The sequence below is a fragment of the Hemicordylus capensis genome, chromosome 6 (genome assembly GCF_027244095.1).
Source record: "Hemicordylus capensis ecotype Gifberg chromosome 6, rHemCap1.1.pri, whole genome shotgun sequence".
NCBI lineage: Eukaryota > Metazoa > Chordata > Lepidosauria > Squamata > Cordylidae > Hemicordylus > Hemicordylus capensis.
Window position 1 is genome coordinate 27434373 of NC_069662.1, and position 24168 is coordinate 27458540.

At 43.4% G+C, this 24168-nt stretch overlaps 1 protein-coding gene across 1 annotated transcript; it reads right to left on the reverse strand.

Moving 5' to 3' along the window:
* Nucleotides 1–8215: 8215 nt before the first annotated feature.
* On the reverse strand, nt 8216–22202 carry LOC128331032 (vomeronasal type-2 receptor 26-like). The gene is made up of 6 exons (XM_053264398.1): nt 22183–22202; nt 17970–18261; nt 15585–16451; nt 11963–12370; nt 9478–9604; nt 8216–9114 (listed from the first exon to the last, which is right to left on the reverse strand). Exons 1-6 carry the CDS (start codon nt 22200–22202, stop codon nt 8216–8218), a joined length of 2613 nt encoding a protein of 870 aa, XP_053120373.1.
* Nucleotides 22203–24168: the final 1966 nt, after the last annotated feature.

Consider the following 24168-nt stretch of genomic DNA (forward strand, 5'->3'; position numbering starts at 1 on the left):
TGAGGCTTTGGGAGAGCTAAACTGCAGAGCAGGAAACATTAGGAAAGGGCAAAAAGAGAGAAAAATTACAATGAGGTGTCTGTGAAGGAATTGTGGATATATAAATTGTTCCCTGGATGAATCCATAGTGTGAATTAACCTAGATAGGGTTGACATGTCAGAACATGTCAATTAACCTAGACAAGGCAGAAATAGTCTTGAAGCCTCACAGCACATAGACAGAAGCCCATAATAACATCTGTGTAGCCACTTACACTTTTCCTTTAATCCCTGTGACCAGGTGTAATCTGTGGTGTGCGAGCCGGCTCAGTTTGAGCTGGGCTCACCAGCTGGGAGTCAAACTGAACAAAACCAGCAGCAGCTCCCAACCACCACCAGCAGCTCCCCACCACCAGCCTCCCCCAGAGTAGGCCGTTTTGGTGGCAGCCTGGTTTGAACCTTCCTTGGCCCAGTGTGGTCCTTTGCACATGCGTGGAGGCCATTTGTGTGACCATTCTGAGCAGCTCCCGTGCTACCACTGATGTCTGCAACATCCTTGCAGTGCAGCATCATGCCTCCATAATGCTTCACATCATGTGGACTATTAACCAACAGAAAACCATTGGCCTCCATCAGGGTGAAAGCTCGGGTAGATGAACCTGTGGTTAATCTTTGAACCTGGGAATCATCTTGTAGATGATTGTCCAGCTGCAGATTCACAGCCTCTGGCTTCTGGGCAGAGGGACCCCTCCCTCTTCCTCGTCTGCTGAGGCTGCATCCCAGCAAGCTCTCTAATGCTCAAGTCACCAGACAGTGGGCAAGGCATCAGGCCGACAGTAAAGTGGCAAACATTGGCCATGATCTTCGAGGGGCATGCCCAGTGTGATCATTCCTTTTTGGCATCAGTTGCCTGCCCTCTACTTGGAAATGGCATTTAAACCCTTTACTCACACCACTCGCCCCAGCGCCCTTGCAAGAGCCCTGTAGCCATAGATTCTCGCACACACACATTAGATGGTATTGGGGGATTGAGGGGGCACTAGTTTTCTGTTACCCTGGGAAGGGATTAAGATGACTTCCTAGGAAGGATTATGTATATGAGGGCAGGCAAAGGATCCTGGGGTTTGGCCCATGACAACAAAGGACACTCTTGGACTCGTAGACCCAGGGCAAGCAGTCCAGGAAGCCCTCAAAACTCCTGCCCCCCCTTTGGCTCACCGACCAAGAATTAGCCCTCTCATGAGAGGCCCAGTCCATTGGAGAAGACCAGAGGCACCATGTGCCTCTGTCTTCATTAGACTGCACTCTCATTAGGCGGGCCATCCAACTATAGGGCCCCCCATTAATATGGGGCTCCTGATATCTCTGGTTAATAATAGAATCCCTATTCTATACCTTCCCCTCTCCACTCAGTCCTCTCTTCCTATGCCCATCTTGTCATCCCATCCTATTTGTTGATATGGACGAGGGGTCCCTATAAGCTGAAGTTGAAAGTGGGGTTTCTCCAATGTGATTCTCTCCCTTTAAATTGATAGATGCTAGGGGCACTAGCCAGGCAATGGCAAGAGGAATGCAGAGATGGCAGAGGGTGGGCAGTCTTGGAAATAAGCACACAGTCCTTGAAAGTGCCAGACATCTCTTCAAAAATGGTTTTGGTCCAGAAAAGGCTTTGCCCATGAATGTCCTAATCCTGTTTCAGTTATTGAATGAATGAATGAATAGCTTTATTATGATCATTGATCAGATGTGCATACAAACAAATAATACTACATTCAGAAAAGAATTCAGACATACAGAGTCATACATAGAAGCCTCTTGTAGCAGCATCTAGGAACTGCTTCAGTTATTTGTATCCCACTTCAGTCATATGTACTTACTGACTCCTTGTGCTAGTTGTGTTTTAGGAATGTTAATCAAATCCACATTGAAGCAGAAACCCCATTACGAGTATTGCATTGCTTACAAACTAAGATGTTGCTCCTGATCTGCTTTCAGTCTCTGTAGCCTCTTATCACATACGACACATTCATGCATAATTTGGAACTGCGGGTCTAATTGACCCATGGTTGTGCTCCCCCCGACCCTGCTGCACATGCCTGTCTGAATTCAGATGAAATGGAGAGCAGGAAGCCTGCAGTCAGCAAGGCTGCAGAGTGGAGGGGAAACTGGCTGTGAGGGCTTCCATCTTTCATGAAGGACAGACCACACTGACAATGACAGCTGGAGAAAGGGAGGAGCTTCCTTCCTCAACACAGACTGCTGAAGAGTGGGAACCGCATTTGGATGTAATGCTGGCACTGCAAAACCTGATTTAAAGGTGGTGAAATGTACTAGAAACTGAAGGCACAAACTGGAGCCTCAGGAGGGAAACCGTGTGTACATTCTTGGTCTGAGCTGCAGTTGCACACATTTGGATGATCAAACATTTCAACCAGATGCCCCTTGCCTGAGTAAAGAGTGGGGACATGAGGGGAATGAGGAAAAGATGCACCAGCAAGGACATAACCTCTTCAAGCAAAGATAGATCTTGCTGTCACTCTCTTCAATGCTAGTTTCTTAAAAATGTTGCTGGCTTTGCAACAACATTGGCAACTCTGGTTTTACTATTGACTGTCACTAAAAAGTATAACAGGAAACATAATTATAAAGAAAACCATATGGAGCCCAGTACAATTAATTTATCAACAGCAGAAGGAAGAGAGCTGGTCTTGTGGTAGCAAGCATGAATTGTCCCCTTTGTTAAGAAGAGTCCACCCTGGTTTGCATTTGAATGGGAGACATGTGTGAGCACTGTAAGATATTCCCCTTAAGGAATGGGTGGCCACTCTTGGAAGAGCATCTGCATGTTTGCATGCAGAAGGTTCCAAGTTCCCTCCCTGGCATCTCTAAGATAGGGCTGAGAGACACTCCTGCCTGCAACCTTGGAGAGGTTGCCGCCAGTCTGTGTAGACAATACTGAGCTAGATGGAACAATGGTCTGACTTGGTATATGGCAGCTTCCTATGTTCCTAGAAGTCCAGCAAACAGTATGGCATGGTCCAAGTACAGACTAAGAGATGATAGACAAAAACCCAGAAACTTTGTGTGATGTAAATTGACCTATAGAATCCAAATGGTATATCTCAAAGATCTCAAATACTTTATTACAGTCACAGACCAGTATAATTATCATAAATACTCACACAGAAGCCCAACAGAGTAAATAATACAATTTGTAATATAATATTAGCAAGGTAAACCTCAAAACAGAACAGGTAAATTTAAATTCATACTGAGCGCCTGATGAATCTTACTGGCTACCAAACAAAACATAGCCACATTATAAGATATTAAATCATTCTGGTCAGCTAGAAGATAACCAAGATAAGAAGAGTCTGTACAACCTGGTTGGCAATTTATAAAAGGAGTTATATATTTGTGCCATAAAACTTGGTAAAATTGACAATAAAGGAGAACATGAGCTGTAATTCCTATCTCTCTCAAATTACCGTGACAGAAATGTTCTTTATAGGGTTAAAAAAAATACTCCCTTCCAGAACTGCTGTTTGTAAATCATTGCAATGTTTTGAGTTCTCTGGTATTATGGTATTGAAATCAAGTTAACATATCTAGCAGGGTTAAAACTTGAAACTTGGTTACCCAAATAGTAACCAAGGTTACTATTGGTTACCGGCAGGAATAGAGCCCTGGTCAATTTGCCACTCCTTAAAGGATATTTGTTATCTGATGTTTGTCCTGTCATTTTCATACTCCATAGGTATATGTACAGGAGGAGATAAACCATAGTAATCCAGTGAGATATGAGGATATGTAATGTCTCTCATTGATAGGAAAGGGCATTAAATCATAGTGTCTGAAAACATTTGGAGGAGAAGCTTTGATGTAATGAGGATGAAACAACTGCAGGAAACCAGAAGTGCAATAAAGGACACATAGAGATCATTATCGCAACCAATGGGGCTGGGGCTGGGAAGGGTTGGAGGTAAGGCAGGAGCCTACCTGTCTTCCCCCACATATTGTGAGTCCAAACTTCTCTCCACTGCCCATGTGCCCAGAGAAGCTGTGTAGCAAGCTGGAGTGAAGCGAAGGAATCCAGGCCTCCAGGACTGCAAGCACTCCAGTGCATTGAGAAAGACCCTACTAACAGGATGCTCCTTCTCCATGCTTCTTTGGAAAAAATGGCTGCCAGAAGCACAGCAGGAGCTTCCGGCAGCCCAAGTGCCCACATGACCCCAGAATGAGGTAGCAGGTTGTGCTCATCCTCCTACCTCACTTTTAGCTTGGGAATAAAAGCAGGGCTACCTGGGAGTGAAGCATCAGGATTGGGAGCAATCCCAGTGTAGCATATGGCCAACCCTACCTGGAGTAGCCCTCTCCAACTGCTGTAGAGCTGGTTGTGTAAATGGACTTCACATGGGAAAATGCAGATTAATAGGGAGGAAGTAGTGAAAGGCATATAATAATTTGATGTCACAAACATGCAGAGAATCAAAGAGTGGACGAGAACAGCAGCATAGCACAATGAGGAAAACACCAAAAGGAGGGTGAAAGAGCAAGTATGTGTCTGTCTGTCTGTCTGTTTGTGTGTATTTCCATAACTCCAGAGATGTTTTTAAAAAAAACAGATAAAAAGAAATAATCTCCTTACAAAAGTTCAGCTACAAACTTTTGGGGGGGACATTCATAGAAAGATATTTTGTCAAAAATGCAGCCAAACTGAGAAATCATTGCTTCAATGATGAGGTCCCCTCAGTGATAGTACTTGTGTGGAATTTGAAGGACATCAGTCATGGCGCACATTGAAGTGTGAGGAATCTGTGAGGGAGCACCCTCATATTCAGTGTGAGGGAGCTGCAGCCAAAGGAAAAGGAGCAGCAGCAAGATAAATATGCCTGCCATCTCAAGGCAAATCTTCACACAGAATGTCCAGCTGCAGTTTTTCATTTAGCATCATCCTTTTTTCCACACTTTTCTTTCAATGAATCTGGATCATTCTGGAAAATAGAAGCTGCCAATCAGCAGACTGTATCCATGCCTGTTCACAGTTGATGGCTGGAACCCCAGCTCTGAATAGCAAAATGATATTTTTAATAAGTTTCCAGACTCTTGTCTTATCCAATCAATACAAGATAATGTTTGTGGTTCAGAAAATTGGTGTGGGATTTGATAGGATCTCTCCTAGCAGTCTTAAATAATCACAGGGTTCAAAGTGATCTCCCCAGAGTTTTGTGGTATGTGAGAACCATTTACAGCAGTAGAACAAAGCAAGAGATGTTTGTCAAATATCATAACTTAGTGGGACTCATCTGGCATGCAGGCTCAATAGGACCCAGAGAAAGACATGGCAGCAGAACAGCATGGTCCTTGGATGAAGGCACAGGAGGTTGATAGGACTGTGATACAATTGACAGTGATAAATCTGATTTTCCTTTTCCCCATCTTCTGGCCAAAGGCCAGAGCAGGGGTACACTACTCAAATACCCTGGTGGGCTGAAACCAACTCTGACTTGGTGTGCGGGAACCGAGGTCGATTTTAAGTATATTAACAATGACGTTAAAAGGAAGTATTAAAAATATTAATAAAAGTGAGGATGCAGAAGTCTGGGAGGAAGGCAAGGAGGAAGATGGATGGTACATCCCAGGACTCCAGCCCAGGGTTGGGGGACATCTGGTCTCAAGTGGCCAACTAGGATATTCCTACTTGTGGCCCAGCAGAAAAGTCTCCAGTGGTCAGATCCAGCCCCCAGGCCTGGGCTAGAATAATATAAAGGCTTTCTCCATGTGGCTGGTCTCAGCTCAGGTAGATACACCATGGTTCAGAGAAATAATATAATTAATAGAAAAGAGAACCATCAGGAAGCCTATCATTAGATCTGGCAGTAGGAATAGGCATGTAAGAGTGTTGTATCAAAAGCAGCAATCCTGTGACACCTTTGAGACTTTACTTTTTTTAAAATTATACATTTATATCCTGTTCATCCTTTGAGAAGCCCAGGGCACTGTATATAGCTATGTTTATCCTCACAACAGGACTGTGAGGTAGGCTAGGCTGAGAGAATAATGACTGGCCCAGTGTCACCCAGTAAATTCAATAGATGAACAGGGATTTGAACTTGTACCTCCCCACTCCTAGTCCCACTACAAGTAGCCTAACTCTGACCAGTACACTATGCTGGCTCTCTTTACAACTTTCTTATGGTATAAACCTTTTGTGAATTGAGTTCACTGTCTTTTGCCAGATATGTGAGATGATTAGCTATAATAGGCACATGTATACATGAAGTGAGGAAATGCAACAAAATAACATGCTGGGTGACATATCACCAGCCCCCAACAGAAGTACTTCTGTGCAGGGCTCTGGCCAACTTTGTACATTGTTCAGGGTTCATTGAGGAAGCATTCTGCTCCAGGCGGAGCTACCACCTCACCAGAAGTGATGAGGGATGCACCAGACCAGGCCTGCTCAATGTAGACCCCGCCCAGATGTTTTTGGACTACAGCTGCCATAATCCCCAGCCAAAGTGGCCAATCCCCAGCCACAGTGGCCAGGGATTATGGGAGTTGTAGGCCAACATCTGCAGGAGGACCAAAACTGAGCAGCCCTGCACCAGACCTTAGACAGCACCAAGGGCGAAAGGTCAGGACCTCAGCCAGAACCAATCAGGAAATAGAGGAGCTGGGTGGGAAATGTTATTCCAGCAGACTGCTGGGAGTTATAGCCCTCTGGTTACACAAGGTGATTTGTCCCTGCCACTTCCATAAGGAAGCTTTGCTTCTTAAAGGGGCATCTTCTGATTTTCCAATTCCTTGTTCTGGTGATGCTGGGTGGAGCGGAGGGGGGGTGGTTCCAATATGACCAGTTGGGCCTCAAAGGACTGCTCTGAATCAGAGGATGATGGCAGGGCTGTGTTCTTGGGCCTTGGTGGAAGTACTGGTCCACTCTATAGGGAGACCCTTCATCCTCAAAGTCTCAGGGACATATTTTTGAAAGGCACAGGTGGCTACATCGGGAAGGGGCAAGTGAAAGGGTTCCTCTCACATAATTTTTAATCTGGCAGATGACCAAGATTTTTCTATTAAAAATCTGATCCCAAAAGTTGGTTAAAACTTCTACAGAAAACTGATGCGAATACTCCATAGACACTGAAGTACACCATGATACTGAGCTGGGAGACAAATGTATTCTTATTCATTTATTTAGAGCATTTTTAAACTGCCAAAAAACTGTGTCTCATGGCTGTTCGGGGAATTTAAAATTTTTAAAAATGCAAAAATTAAAACTAGCATAAAACAAAACAGTTTAAAGCCACACAAACATTTTTAAATGAATTAGAACGAGTCTAACCAAAGGCTGGGCCAAACAGGTATGTATTCCGGTTCTTTCTGAAGATGCTGAAGATCTAATTCCAGCTGGCAATGTGTTCCAAAGTCTTGGGGCAGCTACCGAGAAGGCCGGGCTCTAGGTTGCCTCCAGATCTCCCCAGATGATATTAGTCAGCAGTGATGCTCACGAAGAAGGCACCCCTTTAAATATATAGGAACATAAGAATATAGGAAGCTGCCTTTTTCCAAGCCAGAACATTGGTCCATCTAGCTCAGTATTGTCTGCACTGAATGGCAGCAGCTTTCCAAGATCCCAGGCAGGAGTCTTTCCCAGCTCTGCTTGGAGCATTTCAGCTTTCTTCTCCTCATGAATTGAGGGTGTGTGTTCACATATTGGCCAGATTTACCCCAAAGTCCCTGCAAGATATCAGGGAGCACTCCAGACACAATTCAGGGTTTTCATTGCATGTTAGATAGCTCAATTTATGTTCAGGTGAAAAAAACCCAACTTTTTGAATCATTGGGGGGGGGGCAAATTTGAACTTCCATTATAGTCTCACAGTAAATCCATGGTAAAGCCTGCTGATAGGAAATGCTCCTGAACATGCTGCTAGGGAATGAATTTGGGACCTTCTACATGCAAGCAGATGCCCTATTCCCTAAAATTTGAAGGAAATTTGACAGCCTTAAAACATCTGAAGGATTGTCACTTGGAAGAAGGAAGTGACATTTACTCCTGAGGGCAGGTCAAGAACTGTAAGAGCTGATTGACAGTGGAACATTGTTCCTCATGGCAAAATGTTGTAAACACCTTCCTTTGCTCATCAGGACTGAACACAGGTTAGAGCTAGAAGACAGCTAAGGTCACCTCAAACTCTAAATGCTTCAGTGTCTAGAACTGAAGGCTTTGATTCTATTTTCTCCTAATTAGCTGGTCCTTGCTGTTCAAGCCAGGCTTCAGGATGATTATGTAGCATTTGGGGGAAAAGATAAAAGCCAGTAATCCAGCACTAGAGGTCAAAATGGAGAAGATCTCTACAGTCACAGTATACTTCCCCCTGGTGCTCAGATAAGATGGGAAAAAGGACACCCAGACACTGCAAAAGAGCAACATGCTAAAAGTGATAAATTTGGCTTCGTTGAAACTGTCTGGTAACTTCCTGGCTAGGAAAGCCAATGCAAAGCTAACAATAGCCAGGAATCCCAGGTACCCCAGGACGCAATAAAACATAGCGACTGAGCCTTCATTGCATCCCAGTATGATTTCTTCAGCCAGAGAGTGCATGTCCACATCTGGGAATGGAGGAGCAGTACATAGCCATACAGTACAAATGCTTGCTTGAATCAAGGAGCAACCAAGAACAATAGAGTTTGCCAGTCTTTTCCCAACCCATTTCCTCATCCTGCTCCCTGGCTTAGTGGCCAGGAAAGCCAGAACCACAGTGGCGGTTTTTGCCAACACGCAAGAAACAGCCATTGTGAAGATGACACCAAAAGCTGTTTGTCGTAAGTAGCAGTTCACATTCCGAGGCTGGCCAATGAATAGCAAGGAGCAGAGGAAGGAGAGGAGTAGAGAGATGAGCAGAGCATAGGTGAGATCTCTATTGTTGGCCTTGACAATGGGAGTGTTCTTGCTCTTAATGAAAATAGTCATCACCAAGACTGTGATTGCAGAAAAAGACAGAGCCAAGGCAACCAAAACAATCCCCAAAACTTCCAAGAAAGAGAGGAAATGTAGTCGCTTTGGAAGACACCCATCTTGGTTCTTGTTTGGAAATTGATCTGCTGAGCATTTGAAACAGTCATCCAAGTCTGAAAGGCAAAGGAGATGTCACATCAATCCCTGGACAATCCTGTCCGCTTTTTGTTTTACATACAGAATATCCACCTGTGTCTAGAATTTGGTATTTCCAACTACTTTTACCAGAAACCACTTTTATTTCCACTCTGTTGTTTCTACTCTTAATATACAATGCTGGGAGGCCAGAAGAGGCCCCCTCCTCATTAGCCAGGAATAAACAGAGCACACATAGGATGAAGGAAGCCTGAAACAGCTTCCTGAGTGCATTGATTTTAATTCTCACTGGCCAGGAGAAGAGATCCCTTTTTGGCTGGCCACTGTTAACCAGTGTACCTGCTTTTGGAGAATGACTGCAGAGTTCTCATGTCTCCTACCATTCTGATCTGAAATTTCCCCATCTGAACAAGGAACACAATCATAGCAACAAAATGGTTCCCCTTCTTTTGTTTTTCTTCTGTAACCTGGATGGCAATTGTTATTACACACAGCAAGGGGCAACACCTATTCAGAAAAGAAAAATACATCTTATCAACAAAATACTCTATGGAAGTAACGCCAAAGTTCCTTCTCATGGGAGGGGGGAGGGCTATAACAGAATGGTAAGGACCCAAACTTAGTTGGTTTTGTAAATTCAGTGCTGGACAATGGAAACAAGATCCCCAAAAAGTGAAAAAGAGAAGTGAATAGGGCTTCACTTGGGCTTCAAAGGACTCTTTTCAAAGAGGATAAAGAACCCTCAAATTAACACCTCCCCATAACATCACCATGTTTGTCATGAACCCAGCCGCCTCTTAAAACCATCTAGGGAGGTCCAGTTACAGTTGCCACTGGTTCATTAGGTGGCAACTCAGGAATGGGCCTTGTCCGTGGCTGCTGCCCCACACTTTTGGAATATACTCTCTGTCAAAAAAGGGGCATCTCCATCTCTGATTGCTTTTAGGAAGACCCTCAAGACACCTGTTTCTCAGGCTTTTAACTGAATTTAATTTAAAACTGTTTAATTGTTTTTATCCTATGAAATTGTTTTATCTTTTTATTCTTTGAAAGTGTTCTAATGGTTTTTACTCTGTTTTGTATTTGTTGTTTTAAATTGTGTACACTGCCTAGAGTTACACATGTCAGGCGGTATATAAATATGACGAGTCAATAAATAAGATTTAAGAAGTCAGCTCATTAGTCCTGTGTAGGAAGCAAAGAATGGAAAATCCATTTAGAAGTCAGTCCTGAGCACATTTGCTTTTCTTCTATGCTGAAACGAAAGGAAATCCTGGGGAAAACAAGAAATTCACTGGTTTGGTTTGGTTTTTTAAGAAGGGTTTTCAAAGAATGGTTAAAATGAGAAGCTTTTAGCTGGCCAAGATAATGTATACTGATAAGACCCTGCACCAAATCTCCTGATGACCTCAGCCAGCGGTTTCATGTAAATATTAAAAAGCATTGGTGACAAAATGGAGCCTTGAGGGACTCCATATAATAGCTCCCATTTTAAAGAGGAACTGACACCAAGCTCCACCATCTGGAATCTGCCTGAGAGATAGGAGCGGAACCACTGCAAAGCAGTGCCTCCTATTCCCAATTCCCCCAGGCGATCCAGAAGGATACCATGGTCGATGGTATCGAATACTTCCAAGAGATCCAAAAGAACCAACAGAGTCACACTCCCTCTGTCAATTCCCTTGTAAAGGTCATCCATCAGGCCGACCAAGGCAGACTCAACCCCATAGCTCGCTCTAAAGCTAGTTTGAAATGGGTCTAGATAGGTTTCCTCCAAAACTGGAGCTGGTTAGCCACCACTCTCTCAATTACTTTGCCCAACCATGGGAGTTTGGAGATCAGCCTATAACTGTCCATCACTGAAGGATCTAGGGAAGGCTTCTTAAGAAGTGGTCTAATAATTGCCTCCTTCAAACAAGGAGACATCCTACCCTCCCTCAGCAATGAGTTAATGATATAAACTAAGCCATCCCCAACAATCTCCCTGCTAGATAAAAGCAGCCAAGTCAGGCAAGGATCCAGAGAACAATTGGTAGGCCACATCGCCCCAAGCAGCTTGTCCACGTCATCAGGCATCACAGATTGAAAATGATCCAATCTAATACTGCAAGAGGGATTGCGGACACCACCTTTATAGACTTTGTAGAAACAGTGGAGTCCAAGTCCGCAAGGAACCCATTAAAAGCATGGCTTTGAAAAGGGTTTTTGAAGAATGGTTAAAATGTGAATCTTTTGGCTGGCCAAGATAATATGCAGGCTTCCATTGGCATAACCAATGCACTGAGGCTGCTTTGCTCATCAAAGATAGCCGTAGCAATCCGATTGAAGAGTGCTGTTCCACAACTCCTTAACATTAATGCTGCTGCAATAGCACCATGCTTTTCCCATTTCTGTGCAACTTGGTGTGCCCACATACAAGATATGATTGTCAGTTAGTAGCACAGTTTCTAACTGGTCTTCCTAAAATATCGATAAATGGGAAACTACCACTTTATTTATTTATAAATAAATAAATAAATAAATAAATAAATAAATAAATAAATTTTCAAAATATTTCTATACCGCCCAAAACTTGCCTCTATGACCATTTAGTGTGGCCATAGTTTGGGATACAATTCTGTGATTCCAAACAAGTGTATAAGACAAGTGAATAGATCTTCACTTTGGGTTTTCAAAGGACTATTTTCAAAGAGGGGGGAAATGTTCAACTTATTTTGAAAATTTGGAATACGGTGCCTTGATCCTAGCAGCAAATGCTGTTTCTGGGTGTACATAACCCTAAGGCATGCAAAGGTACTTTATCTTGTAAGTTAAAAACATAACAGAGATCAAAAACCACTGAACAAACAAGCAACAAGTATTAACCATGTTTAGTGGAGCCAGGATATAAAGAATGTTTAAACTAGCAGTAGGTAAAAAGCAGAGAAAATCCGTCTGAGGAATTGTCCTGCTTGATTCCATATCCTGGAAGTGGGTATTAAATTTGAGAGGATTCAACATTTTGTTGCATTTCCCATTTATTTCATATTGGTAGTCAGCTTCCACCTGATTAAGCATGCTGTACCATGTGATGACCTCCTGGTTAATGGTGAATTCCTGGCCTGGTAAAGCCTGTGGATCTATCCTTCCTACTTTCACTCTGTGGAAAGATTGGTTTGGGAAAGTAACCCAGTTTATGACATCAAATCCAGCTGCTAGTTCACCATCCTCATTATAAACCACGGTGTCCCCAGCGCTGTTGTTAAATGAGATGCTCCTCAGGAAAGGGTGTACCTAGACACAAATTTGTATTTTTTAAGTTCTTTATTTTAAAAAATATTAATATAACATAAAACTTAAAACATTAAAACAAATAAAAGAGGGCATAGAATAGAATCAATAAAAACCCTATTAAAACTCATATGACAGATGCGGGCCATGAGGGTGGCACCACGGTGGGCAGCAAGGAGCAGCAGGAGGTACCTTTAAATATCATCATCCCGTGAAGAGTGGGGCCTCACCCATCATCTCACAACGAGGCTGGCCCACCTACAGTGCTCTTCTAGCATGGGCACATGCATGGTGACTATACATAAATGCCTGCTGTGTGGGGGCAAAGGCCAGAAAAGCACCATAGGTGGGGCGCCTTGGTGCAAAATGATGGTTGGGCTACCCCTTCTCTTGGGACTTGCAGGTGCTAGTGGTACTGAGTTAAGGATCTGTAAAGGTACATCCCACTGCCCCTCACTGCCTACCCTGGTGCCTCCATCAAACTGTTACAAAGCGTTATAAGCCTGTCTAAAAAGGTAGATTTTAAGAACTTTTTTTTTAATGGGAGGAAATTATACTGCGTGAAGTTATTCTGGGTGAAGTTGGTGAAGTTCTACTGGGAGGGCATTCCACAGCTGTGAGGCCACAACTGAAAAGACCTTGTCTCTTGTACCTGCCAACTAAATGCTTTCCACTGTGTCTCTTGTTTCCCATCTGACAACCGGAAGAGAAAGAGGGGGGATAGAAGGATGGGCACTATGTGTTTAGGTTACACACACAAATCAATAAAAAGTCCATTAACAAGCACATACCATTGCAGTGGCACTATAAACTTGACAACCTGATTAGACTGCTGAAAATATAACAGCAGGGCAGCTGTCCCCAGTGTCTGCTTTAAAAGGACGCCCCTTCCTGGAATTCTTGAATGCCTCTGCTCTACTTTTTGTACAATGATGTTGGGGTAGGGCCAGCCCAAGAACATGCTCCATGGCATTACTCATTATAAGAACCATCCTGGGGTACACAGGGTTCATGCAGAATCATCAATAATATGTGACAATGCGCCTTCTCCCAAGGACCACTCTCTCATGGGAGTGAAAAGCCATGGATAGATAGATGGATAGATAGATCTTTATTGATGCTTTTGAACTTTGGTGCTGGAGAAGACTTTTGAAGATAACATGGACAGCCAGGAGAACAAACAAATGGATCATAGAACAAATCAACCCAGAATTTTCACTCGAACCACAAATGACCAGGCTCAAACTATCATACTTTGGACACATTATGCGAAGACCCAGATCCCTTGAGAAATCCATGACACTGGGGAAAATTAAAGGAAAGAGAAGAGGGCAATCATCCACAAGGTGGTGGATGGACTTGATTACAACAGCAATGAATGCACCATTGAGAGACCTTATAGGCCAAGTTGAAGTCAGATCATCCTGGAGAAAATCTATTTATGTGCTTGATAAGAATCAGCACCAACTTGACAGCACATCAATCAATCAATCAATCAATCATCAGATAAACAATCATAATACAGTTTGTATTAGAGAATAAGAACCTAAATCAAAGTAAGCATCTCTTTGTTTGGTGGTGCTGATGATAGATGCTGCTCTAGAGTAGAATCATGCACTACACCATGAAAGGCCACGGAGACACCCATGCACTACACAAGAAAAGAACCATCCTGGAAGACACACGGATGGGGCTGATTCACTAATAATCGGTGATGATAGCCATTCTCTCAAAGACTGCTATTATTATTATTATTATTATTATTATTACATTTATATCCCGCTCTTCCTCCAAGGCAGCCCAGAGCGGTGTACTACATACTTAAGTTTCTCTTCACAACAACCCTGTGAAGTAGGTTAGGCTGAGAGAGAAGTGACTGGCCCAGAATCACCCAGCTAGTTTCATGGCTGCATGGGGATTTGAACTCGGGTCTCCCCAGTCCTAGTCCAGCACTCTAACCACTATACCATGCTGACTCTAATGAGAATGAAAGACCATGGAGACATGCATGCAGGCCAGACAGCAGATGCCACCCAGCCTGGTTGCTTGACACAAACAAGCCAATGGATATGCCAGCAACACCTTTTCCTGTCTGGGTGCCTGCTCTGAAGCAGCAGACCAAGCAAGCCCTCTGCCACTCCAGTCATCCATTGGCACATTCACATGTTTGTTTTTGCCTGTTACGGTGACCCCACTTTCATGGGATCACTGATAACTGGGGCTCCCCCTCCTGTGATTCTCCACAGCAGCCAATCTGCATATGCTGCAATGCTGGTAAAAATCCATTACATTTGTATGACAGTAAAGATCTATCCCTGGTCCCGGTGTTTCCCTGGTCAGCCCACCTGGACACATGGAGTGGCCATTACTCCTTGGGAGTATGAAAAGCTTCCCCAGAGAGGAGGAGGTCATGGTATACAAGTTCTATTATTTACCAGAAATAATGCAATTTGCATGGACTAACTCATAAGAGTGCAGTCCAATGGAGGACTGAAGGTTGTGGAGCTTCTGGTCCGCCTCAGTGGACTGGCCCTCTCATGAGATGACTAATCCCCGCATGGCAAGCTGACACAGGGGCAGAAGTGTGCTTGGGGGTTCTTGGACTGCCTTTATGGCGCCTGCCATCACAAGAGCATCCTTAGTCACGGTGTACAAGATCAGAGGATCCTTTGTCCTCCCTCTTATATATATTCCCTCCTAGGAAGTAATCATTATCCCTTTCTAGAGTAACAAAAGAATAGTGCCCCTCTTCATTCCCTATTGCCAGACATTTTGCCTGTGTGAAACTGTTTTGCTGTGGGGCTTTTATGAGGGTGGTGGTACAATTGCAATCAGATTGACAGCTTAAATACCATTTAAAGGGATTAGAATACCCTTTCCTTGCTGAGGGCAGACGGTCCATTCTGAAAAGGCAAGATCGTGTTCAGCATACCCCTTTGAGGATCGTGACTAATGGCTGCTGCCCTGCAGGTGTTCTGATGGCTTGCCCATAGTCAGGTGACGTGACCGCTCTGGAGCTTGCTGGGATGCAGACTCGGCATACCAGGAAGAGGGAGGGGTTCCCCTACCTTGGAACCATTGAATGTCTGCAATGCGTTTCATAGTTAGAAAAATTAACCTCAGGATTATCTATCTGCGGTTTGCCGTTACATGCAAATGCAGCCATTGTGTGCACAACCGGTGTAGCAAGAAAGCTGCTGTGGATGTGAAATATTACCTGCCAAGGTTGCAGATTCTGAAGATCCCATCTACCCCTGTCAGCCATTGCTCTGGGTTTTGGCCTGGATGTGTATATCTTTTGTAGAGCATGTGCTATGGCATGGACGGCATTGTAGATGCTGTAGCTTTGGCCAGTCATGCTCATTTCAAACAGAGCCCCAGGCAGGCTTTCCAGCTTCTCTTCACCGGTGCAGGTATCATCACTCTCCTTGTGCACATTAGAATCAGAAAATAAGCAGTTGAATGCCTTTTCCCAGAAGACTCTGAGAAAGCCATCTCCTTTGGGCACATTAGGTTGTAGGAGCTGGAGGAATTCTTTGAACCCCAAGACTTCATTGGAGTGAGTTGAAAAAGACAAGGCACCACCAAAGATTTGTATATCTAAATCCCTGAGCACGGCATAGGAGGAGAAATCCCAATGAGCAGTCATGATCCACACTCTGTACAAAGCATTCTCTGTAATACCTTCAGATAGTGTGGTGAAATAGATGAAACATTTAAAAGATCCAATGGTCACAATATCCGCATACATAAGATATACTTTGACTTTTGAACTGGTTAATGAAAAGGCCTTGGCCCGAAGAGATTCGACTGAACTCATTTTCTCTATAAAATCTGATGGCTCTGGGTATTTTTCAATGACAGCTGTACATATTTTATTCCTAGAAAGCATTGGTGTCAATATTTGCAGAAAATTTTCTCCATCATCATTGTCTGCTGTGATGATTCCAATCCAAATCCACTGGAAATGCAGAAGGAGATGGACAATCCCATTGTACTGATGTGCTTCATTAGGAGCCATGCGATAAAATGAAGGGAGCTGGGTTTTAACACTGATCATTGGAGATAATGCAACATAGGCAATCTAAGCAAAAAGAAATGTCCATAAGTAAGGGCAGAACTAATGCTAAAGTACAGCAATTAATTCCAAATATAGGCAGCTCTAAAACCTATGGCAAATGTAAATAATGTGATTTTGTGTTTTCTATGGAGGAAATTCGTAAGAAATTTGCAAGATTGTGCTTGTGTATAGCATGGAAGTGCACATTATTCTAATTATTGATGTCATTCTCTCTGTTCATTTCTGGTCATAATTTTTCCCATTTCTCTCACACAGTGTAGTGTTCAGTTTCTTAAATGTCCAGCTTCTTGGTAGGATAAAAGACAATTTCTTTGAATTCTATCCTAAAACATCAGACATCCTTGAAATATCTTTTCATCTCCTCTGTGTATGTCCAGGGGCATAACTATAATAGGGCAAGGAGAAACAGTTGTCTGGGGGCCCACTGCCTTGGGGGCCACCCCAGAGGAAAGTCACATAACTCCCCCAGCCTCACAGCCACCCAGGCTTCCTTCAGTAATTTTACTCTGCTTTTTGTTACCAATATTCAGTCGCATTTAAGATTTCTTTACTTCATGAGCTGAGCTTCGGGGGGGGGCATTATAAAATCTTGTCTCTGGGCCCACCCCAGCCTTGCTACGCCCCTGTGTATGTCTCTCTGTGCCTGTCTCTGTGTGTAAAGTGATCCTTAGCCGGCTTTCTGAAGGGAAGAAAACTTTATGAGATCACCATATCCATACATATGTCCATGTATGTGTCCCCTCAGTGTTATCTAAAAGCAAACCAAATTCACAGCATATGGGAAGTACTAAGGCACCCCAATAGGTGTATTTTGCTGATCTGCAGATTTATTCAAAAAATGGTGGCTGTTCACATTATAGGCAACTTTAATTTGAACTCTTTTGCTCACCACATCCATACTGTACTTTGCTTTGAAGTTTCCACCTAGTTGACAATAGGCTTTGTATGGAAGAATGGACCAAAATTCCTCCAAGCCCATGTGAGAAAAAGATCATAATTTACAGGGAATGTTTAGTTTTAGCTATTGCTGCTCAAGGATGTGCCACCAGTTACTGAAGGTAGGGTTCACAATTGTTGTTGAATCTTTCTGTTGGGTGAATATTCAAAAACTATTCTTTTTGCCAGCGTTACCTATTCAGTGGAGTTGCCTTTCTCTCTTATCCTAGTTTAGCTTAGGAACCACGTTTTGAATAAGAATGATGTTAACATACAGGACATCCTAGGGGGGTTCAAAACTTCTAGAAACTACTTAGGCTCTTTCTCATTTGCACATTTCCCCTTATCCCCACTCCACCTGCTACCTCAATGACCCCTCCCTCAATATATCCCTAAAGTGCAGCATGTGTGAAAAGTTTGAATGTGATAGCACCCTAAGTTTGGATGCTCCCCATAGTCCTTTTTATGTTATGTATATCTCTTGTTCCAGCCTCTTGTCTTAAAAAAATAATAATGAACATCTGCTGAGGAGATGTTGAAAGGATAACTGTTTGAAATGTGTAATAGCCCACACAATAATTCTACCTGTGGAATCTTGTAAATGCCCAAAATAGTATCCAGTTGAAGGGAGATTTTATGGTCAGATCCTCCAATGACAGCTATCAGATGTTTTTGCTTGTCACACTTGAAGTTGGGGACAAACATGTCTTGAGAGGAGAGAAGCTGCTGGGTGTTCTGATTAGTAAGCCTTGAATTAAAGTAACTGTCATAAATGTGGAACCCCAGGCTGACATTTGGTAAGATCTTGGAGTTCTCATTGACTTCCTTCACTGCAAATACCAAGGACAAGGAATGCTGGTAGTTCTTTGGCCGGATGCTAAAGGAAAAGTAGCACAGTGTGCAAGATAAATATTCACCCCTTTACAAAATATTTACATGATGTTGGAGATATGTAAAGATCTATGTGATTTTTCCACCTCACTTGTAATCTTTTCCTTTTAAAATTCTCCAGAGTACTTCCACTTTATATCTCTGTTACTTTCTTCAAACTGTTCTGTACCCCTTTGTCCTTCTAAGTAGTGGGTAATGGCACAATGCATAGGAAAGGACCATTCAGAGATCTCGGTCTGAATGAAAAGGTTTGAAATTTATTTTTCTAGACCAAGATTTCCCCCCCAGTTCAAATAAACATGTAAAATTATTTACAAGTTCAGTTCTAGTTTCCTTTCAAATCAATGAAGGCCAATGTCTATAGCCTCTGGAATTAGTTGTCTTCTGTACTCAAGCCAAATTGAATATTTTCTTCTTCGTTTAAAACAGGGCATTTCTAGCATTTCATCTGTAGATTTCTTAATCATGAGAAACTTCCATAACTCTTACTAAATATCAACAAACAGACTTAGCATTTCTGTTAATTTTACAATGTATATTTCCATAAATTCTCTTAAGAACAATATTCATCCCACACTCTCCTTCAGTCAACTCCCAATTCCTTGATACAATTCCTTCCTTAGAAATCCTCTCCTAGCCTCTGTTTTACCTCACAGCAATCCTGCTCCTCGTCCAACTGTACTTTTTTAACCAACCTCTGCTGTCACTCATCAATAGAACTCTCTACTGAGAACATAGCCATAAGAACAACCCTACTGGATCAGGCCAAAGGCCTATCTATTCCAGTATTCTGTTTCCCACAGTGGACCACCAGATCCATCTGAGAAGCCTACAGGCAAGAGGTGAGGGCATGCCACCTCTCCTGCCTGTTGCTCCCAGGAAAATTAGGGATGTGCATGAATTGAATCAGCCCTGATTTGTTTGGGGTCTAAATCTGCCCCCACCTGAATCACGTCAGATTTGATTTGTACCCGAATTTTCCAAATCTGAATCAATTTGGGGCAAAAAAGGGGTTCTGGGTCAAAAGAGTGGGGTGGGTGGTAGTGCCCAATGGGTGGAAGCTAAAACCCTCATTTCAAAGAAATTGGTCAAAGGGGCACTTTTAAAATATTTTTTTGAAGTTGGTGCATCATTAAGCTTCACCCCATAGGGAATAATGGAGGTTTCATCAGCCTTATAGCTCCATGTGGGGGGCACCAGGGTGGCCCAGAGTGGGTTGTGGTGGGTGCTAGTGCACAATGGGTGCAAGGAAGCTGCCACCCATATTTCAAAGAAACTGGGCAAAGGGGTGTTCTTTAAAAATATGAAGTTGGCATGTCTTTGTGGCAGATTCAGGGCAGAAAGGGGGTTTTGGAGACAGAAGAGTGGGTCAGGTGATAGTGCCCCAATGGATGCCTGCTACTGCTCAGATTTCAAATAAAGTGGTGAAAGGGATGCTTTTTAAATTTTTTCTGAAGTTTGTGCGTCTTTAAGCTTCCCCCCCATAGGGAATAATGGAGAATTTCAGCAGCCCCATAATACCACTTGGGGGGCACCAGGGTGGCCCAGAGCAGGTTGTGGTATAGTCTACAGAGGGTGCCAAACACCCACAAAATGACAGGCCCATGGGGCACTGGGTTTTGTTGTTTTCAATGTCTGAGGTATTTTGAGAGTTGATTCTCTGGTAGGAAATGAGACCAGTGCATGGGTCTCCTCCAAAGCAGCATCCATAATAATCACAAAGAAGGAATCTCTCCTGTGACTTGAGGCAATACTGCTCCTGCTGGCTGGTTCCTTTCATGAGTAACACCAGAGACTGCATGCTCTTACCCAAGGAGAAGGGGCTAGGTCTCCCTTCCACAACTTTATTGTACAAAAATTAGATCAGAGCCATTCAAGAATTCCTGGGTGGGGCTGTCTTTTAACCCGACCTCCAGTATCACTGCCCTGCCCTATGTTATCTTGGCAGCCATCTAATCAGGTTGCCTGGTTTATGGTGCCACATGTGCTTATGAATATACTTCTTTATCTATTCATTTCTGGAGACCAAAACACCTTGTGCCCATCCTGCCATCCTGTCCCCTTTCTCTTCTGATTGCCAGAGGGGGGAACAAGAGGCATAGTGGAAGGTGGGCACCCCACAATGCGACATTTCCCTTTGACATGCTTAGAAGCTTGGGATTGGACAGCCTGGAGTCCCTGTTGCTGGCCAGTGGCTTGAGGAATATGGAACAGGGAGCGGGGCAAGTGCTTGGAGCGGGGGCCAGCAAGAAGCACAGCAGACATGTAGCTGGCATGTTGCTGGGCAGGTCTGGGCCACCCTCTCTATGATTTCGGTTCCAGAAACCACACAAAACTCTGCTTTCAAACTCTTTTTGCATTTAGACCTAATGCTACCACTTTCAAACCTCAGGTTGGAGTAGCGAAACTCACTACAAACTGAAGGTTCAAACTGAAGCTTGGCGAAGTAAACCACAGGTTGCTTTTGCCACAAAACCACCATTTCATGCATTTGGATATACCCAAATTCCAACCTCTGCCCCATTCATCTCCAGTTTGGTTTTATATGCAAATGTGGCCCACGTGTTGAAACGCATTAGTCTCATCTTGCAAGTTTTAAAAGAAAAGGATCTTCAAGATTAATAAAATAACCTGAGAGTGTGTCTATATTTAGAAAGTTCTAAGAGACTTTATCTAAGCCACCAATTATACATGCTGTATTTATTATTGGACTCTGTATTAATGTCTTCAAGGCACTTATCTTGGATAACCAGTAGTGTAGGAAAGGGTGCAGAGTGGGAAGATGAAGATGAAACAAGAAAGAAGAGGCAAAACAGATAGACTAATGTGATGTGTGAAGTGAAAAGGTGATATGTAGATTGAGCAAGAGGAAGAGGAAAGCCAAATTAGGGGAAAAACAAGAACAACTTACCATAGGAAGTGCTTATAACATTTATAGGAAAAAATATAAACAATCATATCACTATCTAAACATATCCCTGGTTCACTTTGATATTCAGCCCAGAGCATGCTGTATCAGAAAGAAAAATTTCCTTACACAAGTTCATTTATCAAATTAGAGTTTGGGTGTTCCCAGAAACACATTTCATCAAATACATAGGTATATTGAGAAGAAATCATGCCAATGATTAAATCCCCTGACTGAATATATTCATACGGGATCTGGAGCAGATCAGTCATGGTACATATAACTTTATGTGCTTTCTCTTCAGCTTTCTGGAGCCACAGAGGGAGCAATAGTAACAGAAGTATCTTTCCCATCTTGGGGGAAATCTTGATTCAGAATATCCAGTGCCTCTCTCATCTCTCATCCGAATTCAGCCAGGTTTCAGGGACATTCTGATAGACGGGAACTGATCATGTTTAAATGGGTGGAACCTCACATGATAATAGTTAGACTGATGAAGCCCCACGTGTTCAGAGGGCCAAACTGCAGCTTTGAATAACAGTGGAATATCTTATTTAAGATTTCAGATGTTGAGACAATATGTTTATAGCGTCAAGAAATCCCTCTCGGGTTCAGTAAAATGAAGGCTAGATCTTATCAATTTGAGGTAATTACAGCATTCAGTGAAAGGTCTCCAAAGCTGTGTCCTTGCAAGTCACCACTTGAATCAGAAAGAAAACCAAAACAGGTTAGATTGCATAATTACATAGTGGAACCTGGACATCATGTAGACTTAATAAGGACCAGATACAGAAATGTAAGGAGAAAAATAAACTTATGAAGGCAGGGAGAGAAATACTACTTCTGACCTCCATCTCTCTCAAATGGCTACCTGATGTGAGAACCAACAACATGAAAGTTGAATCCTAGCAATGTGAGATGATATCACGGTTCAGTGTCATGTCCCTGGAGCACTACTGAAAGCAGAATGGGGGGGAAACCATGTTTGTTAGACCTCACCAGAACTTAGTTTCATGCATTTCGACATATACAAACTCCAGAACTTAGAGGAGATTACACAACCTTTTGGTCAATAGGGTCCAGGGAGTGAAGCAGTAGTACACTACTAGGTTCTCCATTCTCTCTACCACAGGGAAAGGATTAGAATAGTGCAGCATACTCTCAATGGAGTAAAAAAGAGAGTCAAGTATCTTGTGGAACCGTAAAGGGTTACAAATCTGTGTTATAAGCTTTCAGTGACATCAGCCAATCTGTCAGATGTTCGAAACATTATGCACACATGTAATGAGAGATGAGGAATCCATAACAAAGCGATGTGTTGTATCCCCAGAGACAAGGGTGCTCCGATAATAGATCCAGTCAGACTGAAAGAAGACAGTTGTAGCCTTTTCAGGAGCTTTCAGAGAAGAGCATTGTCTCAGGAAAGGTGGGTGAAAAGAAACACTTTATCCTTTCCCCCTCTGAAACCAACCCATATGGTTTGGGGAGGGGCATGACATGCTGTGCATGGGAAGAAAGGAAGCTCCCTTATACCAAGTCAGAAATATCATAAGATATTTCTTGGGGAGGGGGGTGGTATCTTTCAGCATTCACACATGGTCACCCATCCAAATGCAAACCATGGCAGATGCTCCTTAGCAAAGGGGACAGTTCATGCTTGTTACCACTAGACCATCTCTCTTCCACAAATACCCTGCATCTAATCTGTTTAGGACTTTATAGGTAATTGATAGCACTTTTTATTTCACCTGGAAACATATCAACAACCAAGTTAGGGATGTGCAAATGGTCCATGGGTCCAGAGGTTTGGGGGTTCGAGATCGAACTCAACCCCCACTCACCCTGGTCTGTCCAGATCGGAACTGAACCACTGGGACTGGATCATGAATTTTTTATTTTTTTAAAAAAAATGGAATTGTCAAAAAATACCTTTAGCCCCTTCAGGAGGCTTGCTGTAGGCCACGGGGCGGGGGGTGTCCATGAGGGTTCCCCTTCCCTGATGGCCTTTTTCATCACCGCTGCGGCTTGGTAAATGTATCCTTTTTGGCCCTGTGAGGCCGAGGACCTCTCGGCCTCGCAGACAGCACTTGCGCTTGCGCGGCAGTGGCCAAAATGGCCACTGCTCATCTTTACGGAGGCCAGAAAGGGCCAAAAAGGATACACGTACCTGGCCGTGGCAGTGATGAGGAAGGCTGGCAGGGGAGGGGGAACCTTCATGTACCCCCTCCCCCGCAGACTACAACAATCCCCCCGAAGGGGCTAAAGGTATTATTTGACAATTAATTTCTTTTTTAAAAAAAAAATCGTGAACCGGTCTGGGACCGAACTGGACTGGGGGGGAGGTGTTTCTATGGGGCGCAGACCGAACTGGTCCGGTTCCATGCACACTCCTACAACCAGTGCAATTCTTTTATGAAGGGAGTAATAGAGAACTTTGTGACATAGAGCACATCTAAAGATCTATGCTCAGGCAATATGTGCGGCAAAGAGGCGGTCCTTTTCTGCCAGTATTGCCTCTGTGAGTTCATGTCCAGCCAAGTTTTTCAGGGTTGTGAGGGGGCTAGTATCTGCTTGCCTTCCCTTGAACCAGAATTTGGGGTCATCGGTTACCCGCTATGATGTGTTTAAAGAGTTTTTTGCAGATAAAATCTCTCGGACTCAGGCCAACCTAGATGGAGAGTCCACAATTAATTTGATGCCTGAGCTGGAGGTGCCCGGCAACTCTTCTTGTGTGATTCGACTGGATCGGTTTCAATTTGTGACTCCTGAGGATGTGGACAAGCTGCTTGGAATGGTGAGGCCTACCACTTTTCTTTTGACCCTTGTCCAACATGGCTTGTTCTATCTAGCAGGGAGGTTGTTGTAGACAGCCTGGTGGAAATCATAAATGCTTCTCTGAGGGAGGGCAGGATGCCTCCTTGTCTCAAGGAGGCAATTATTAGACCTCTTCTAAAGAAGCCTGCATTAGATCCCTCAGAGTTGAGC

What these genes read in the sequence shown, in the direction of transcription:
- LOC128331032 (XM_053264398.1), bottom strand. Translation starts at nt 22,202, where the DNA reads ATGCATGAAACTAAGTTCTG. An exon ending in ATGCATGAAACTAAGTTCTG is followed by an intron (nt 18,262 to 22,182) that starts GTGAGGTCTAAC and finishes CTTTTCCTTTAG; the next exon opens with CATCCGGCCAAAGAACTACC. An exon ending in GGAAATTTCAGATCAGAATG is followed by an intron (nt 9,115 to 9,477) that starts GTAGGAGACATG and finishes TTTGCCTTTCAG; the next exon opens with ACTTGGATGACTGTTTCAAA.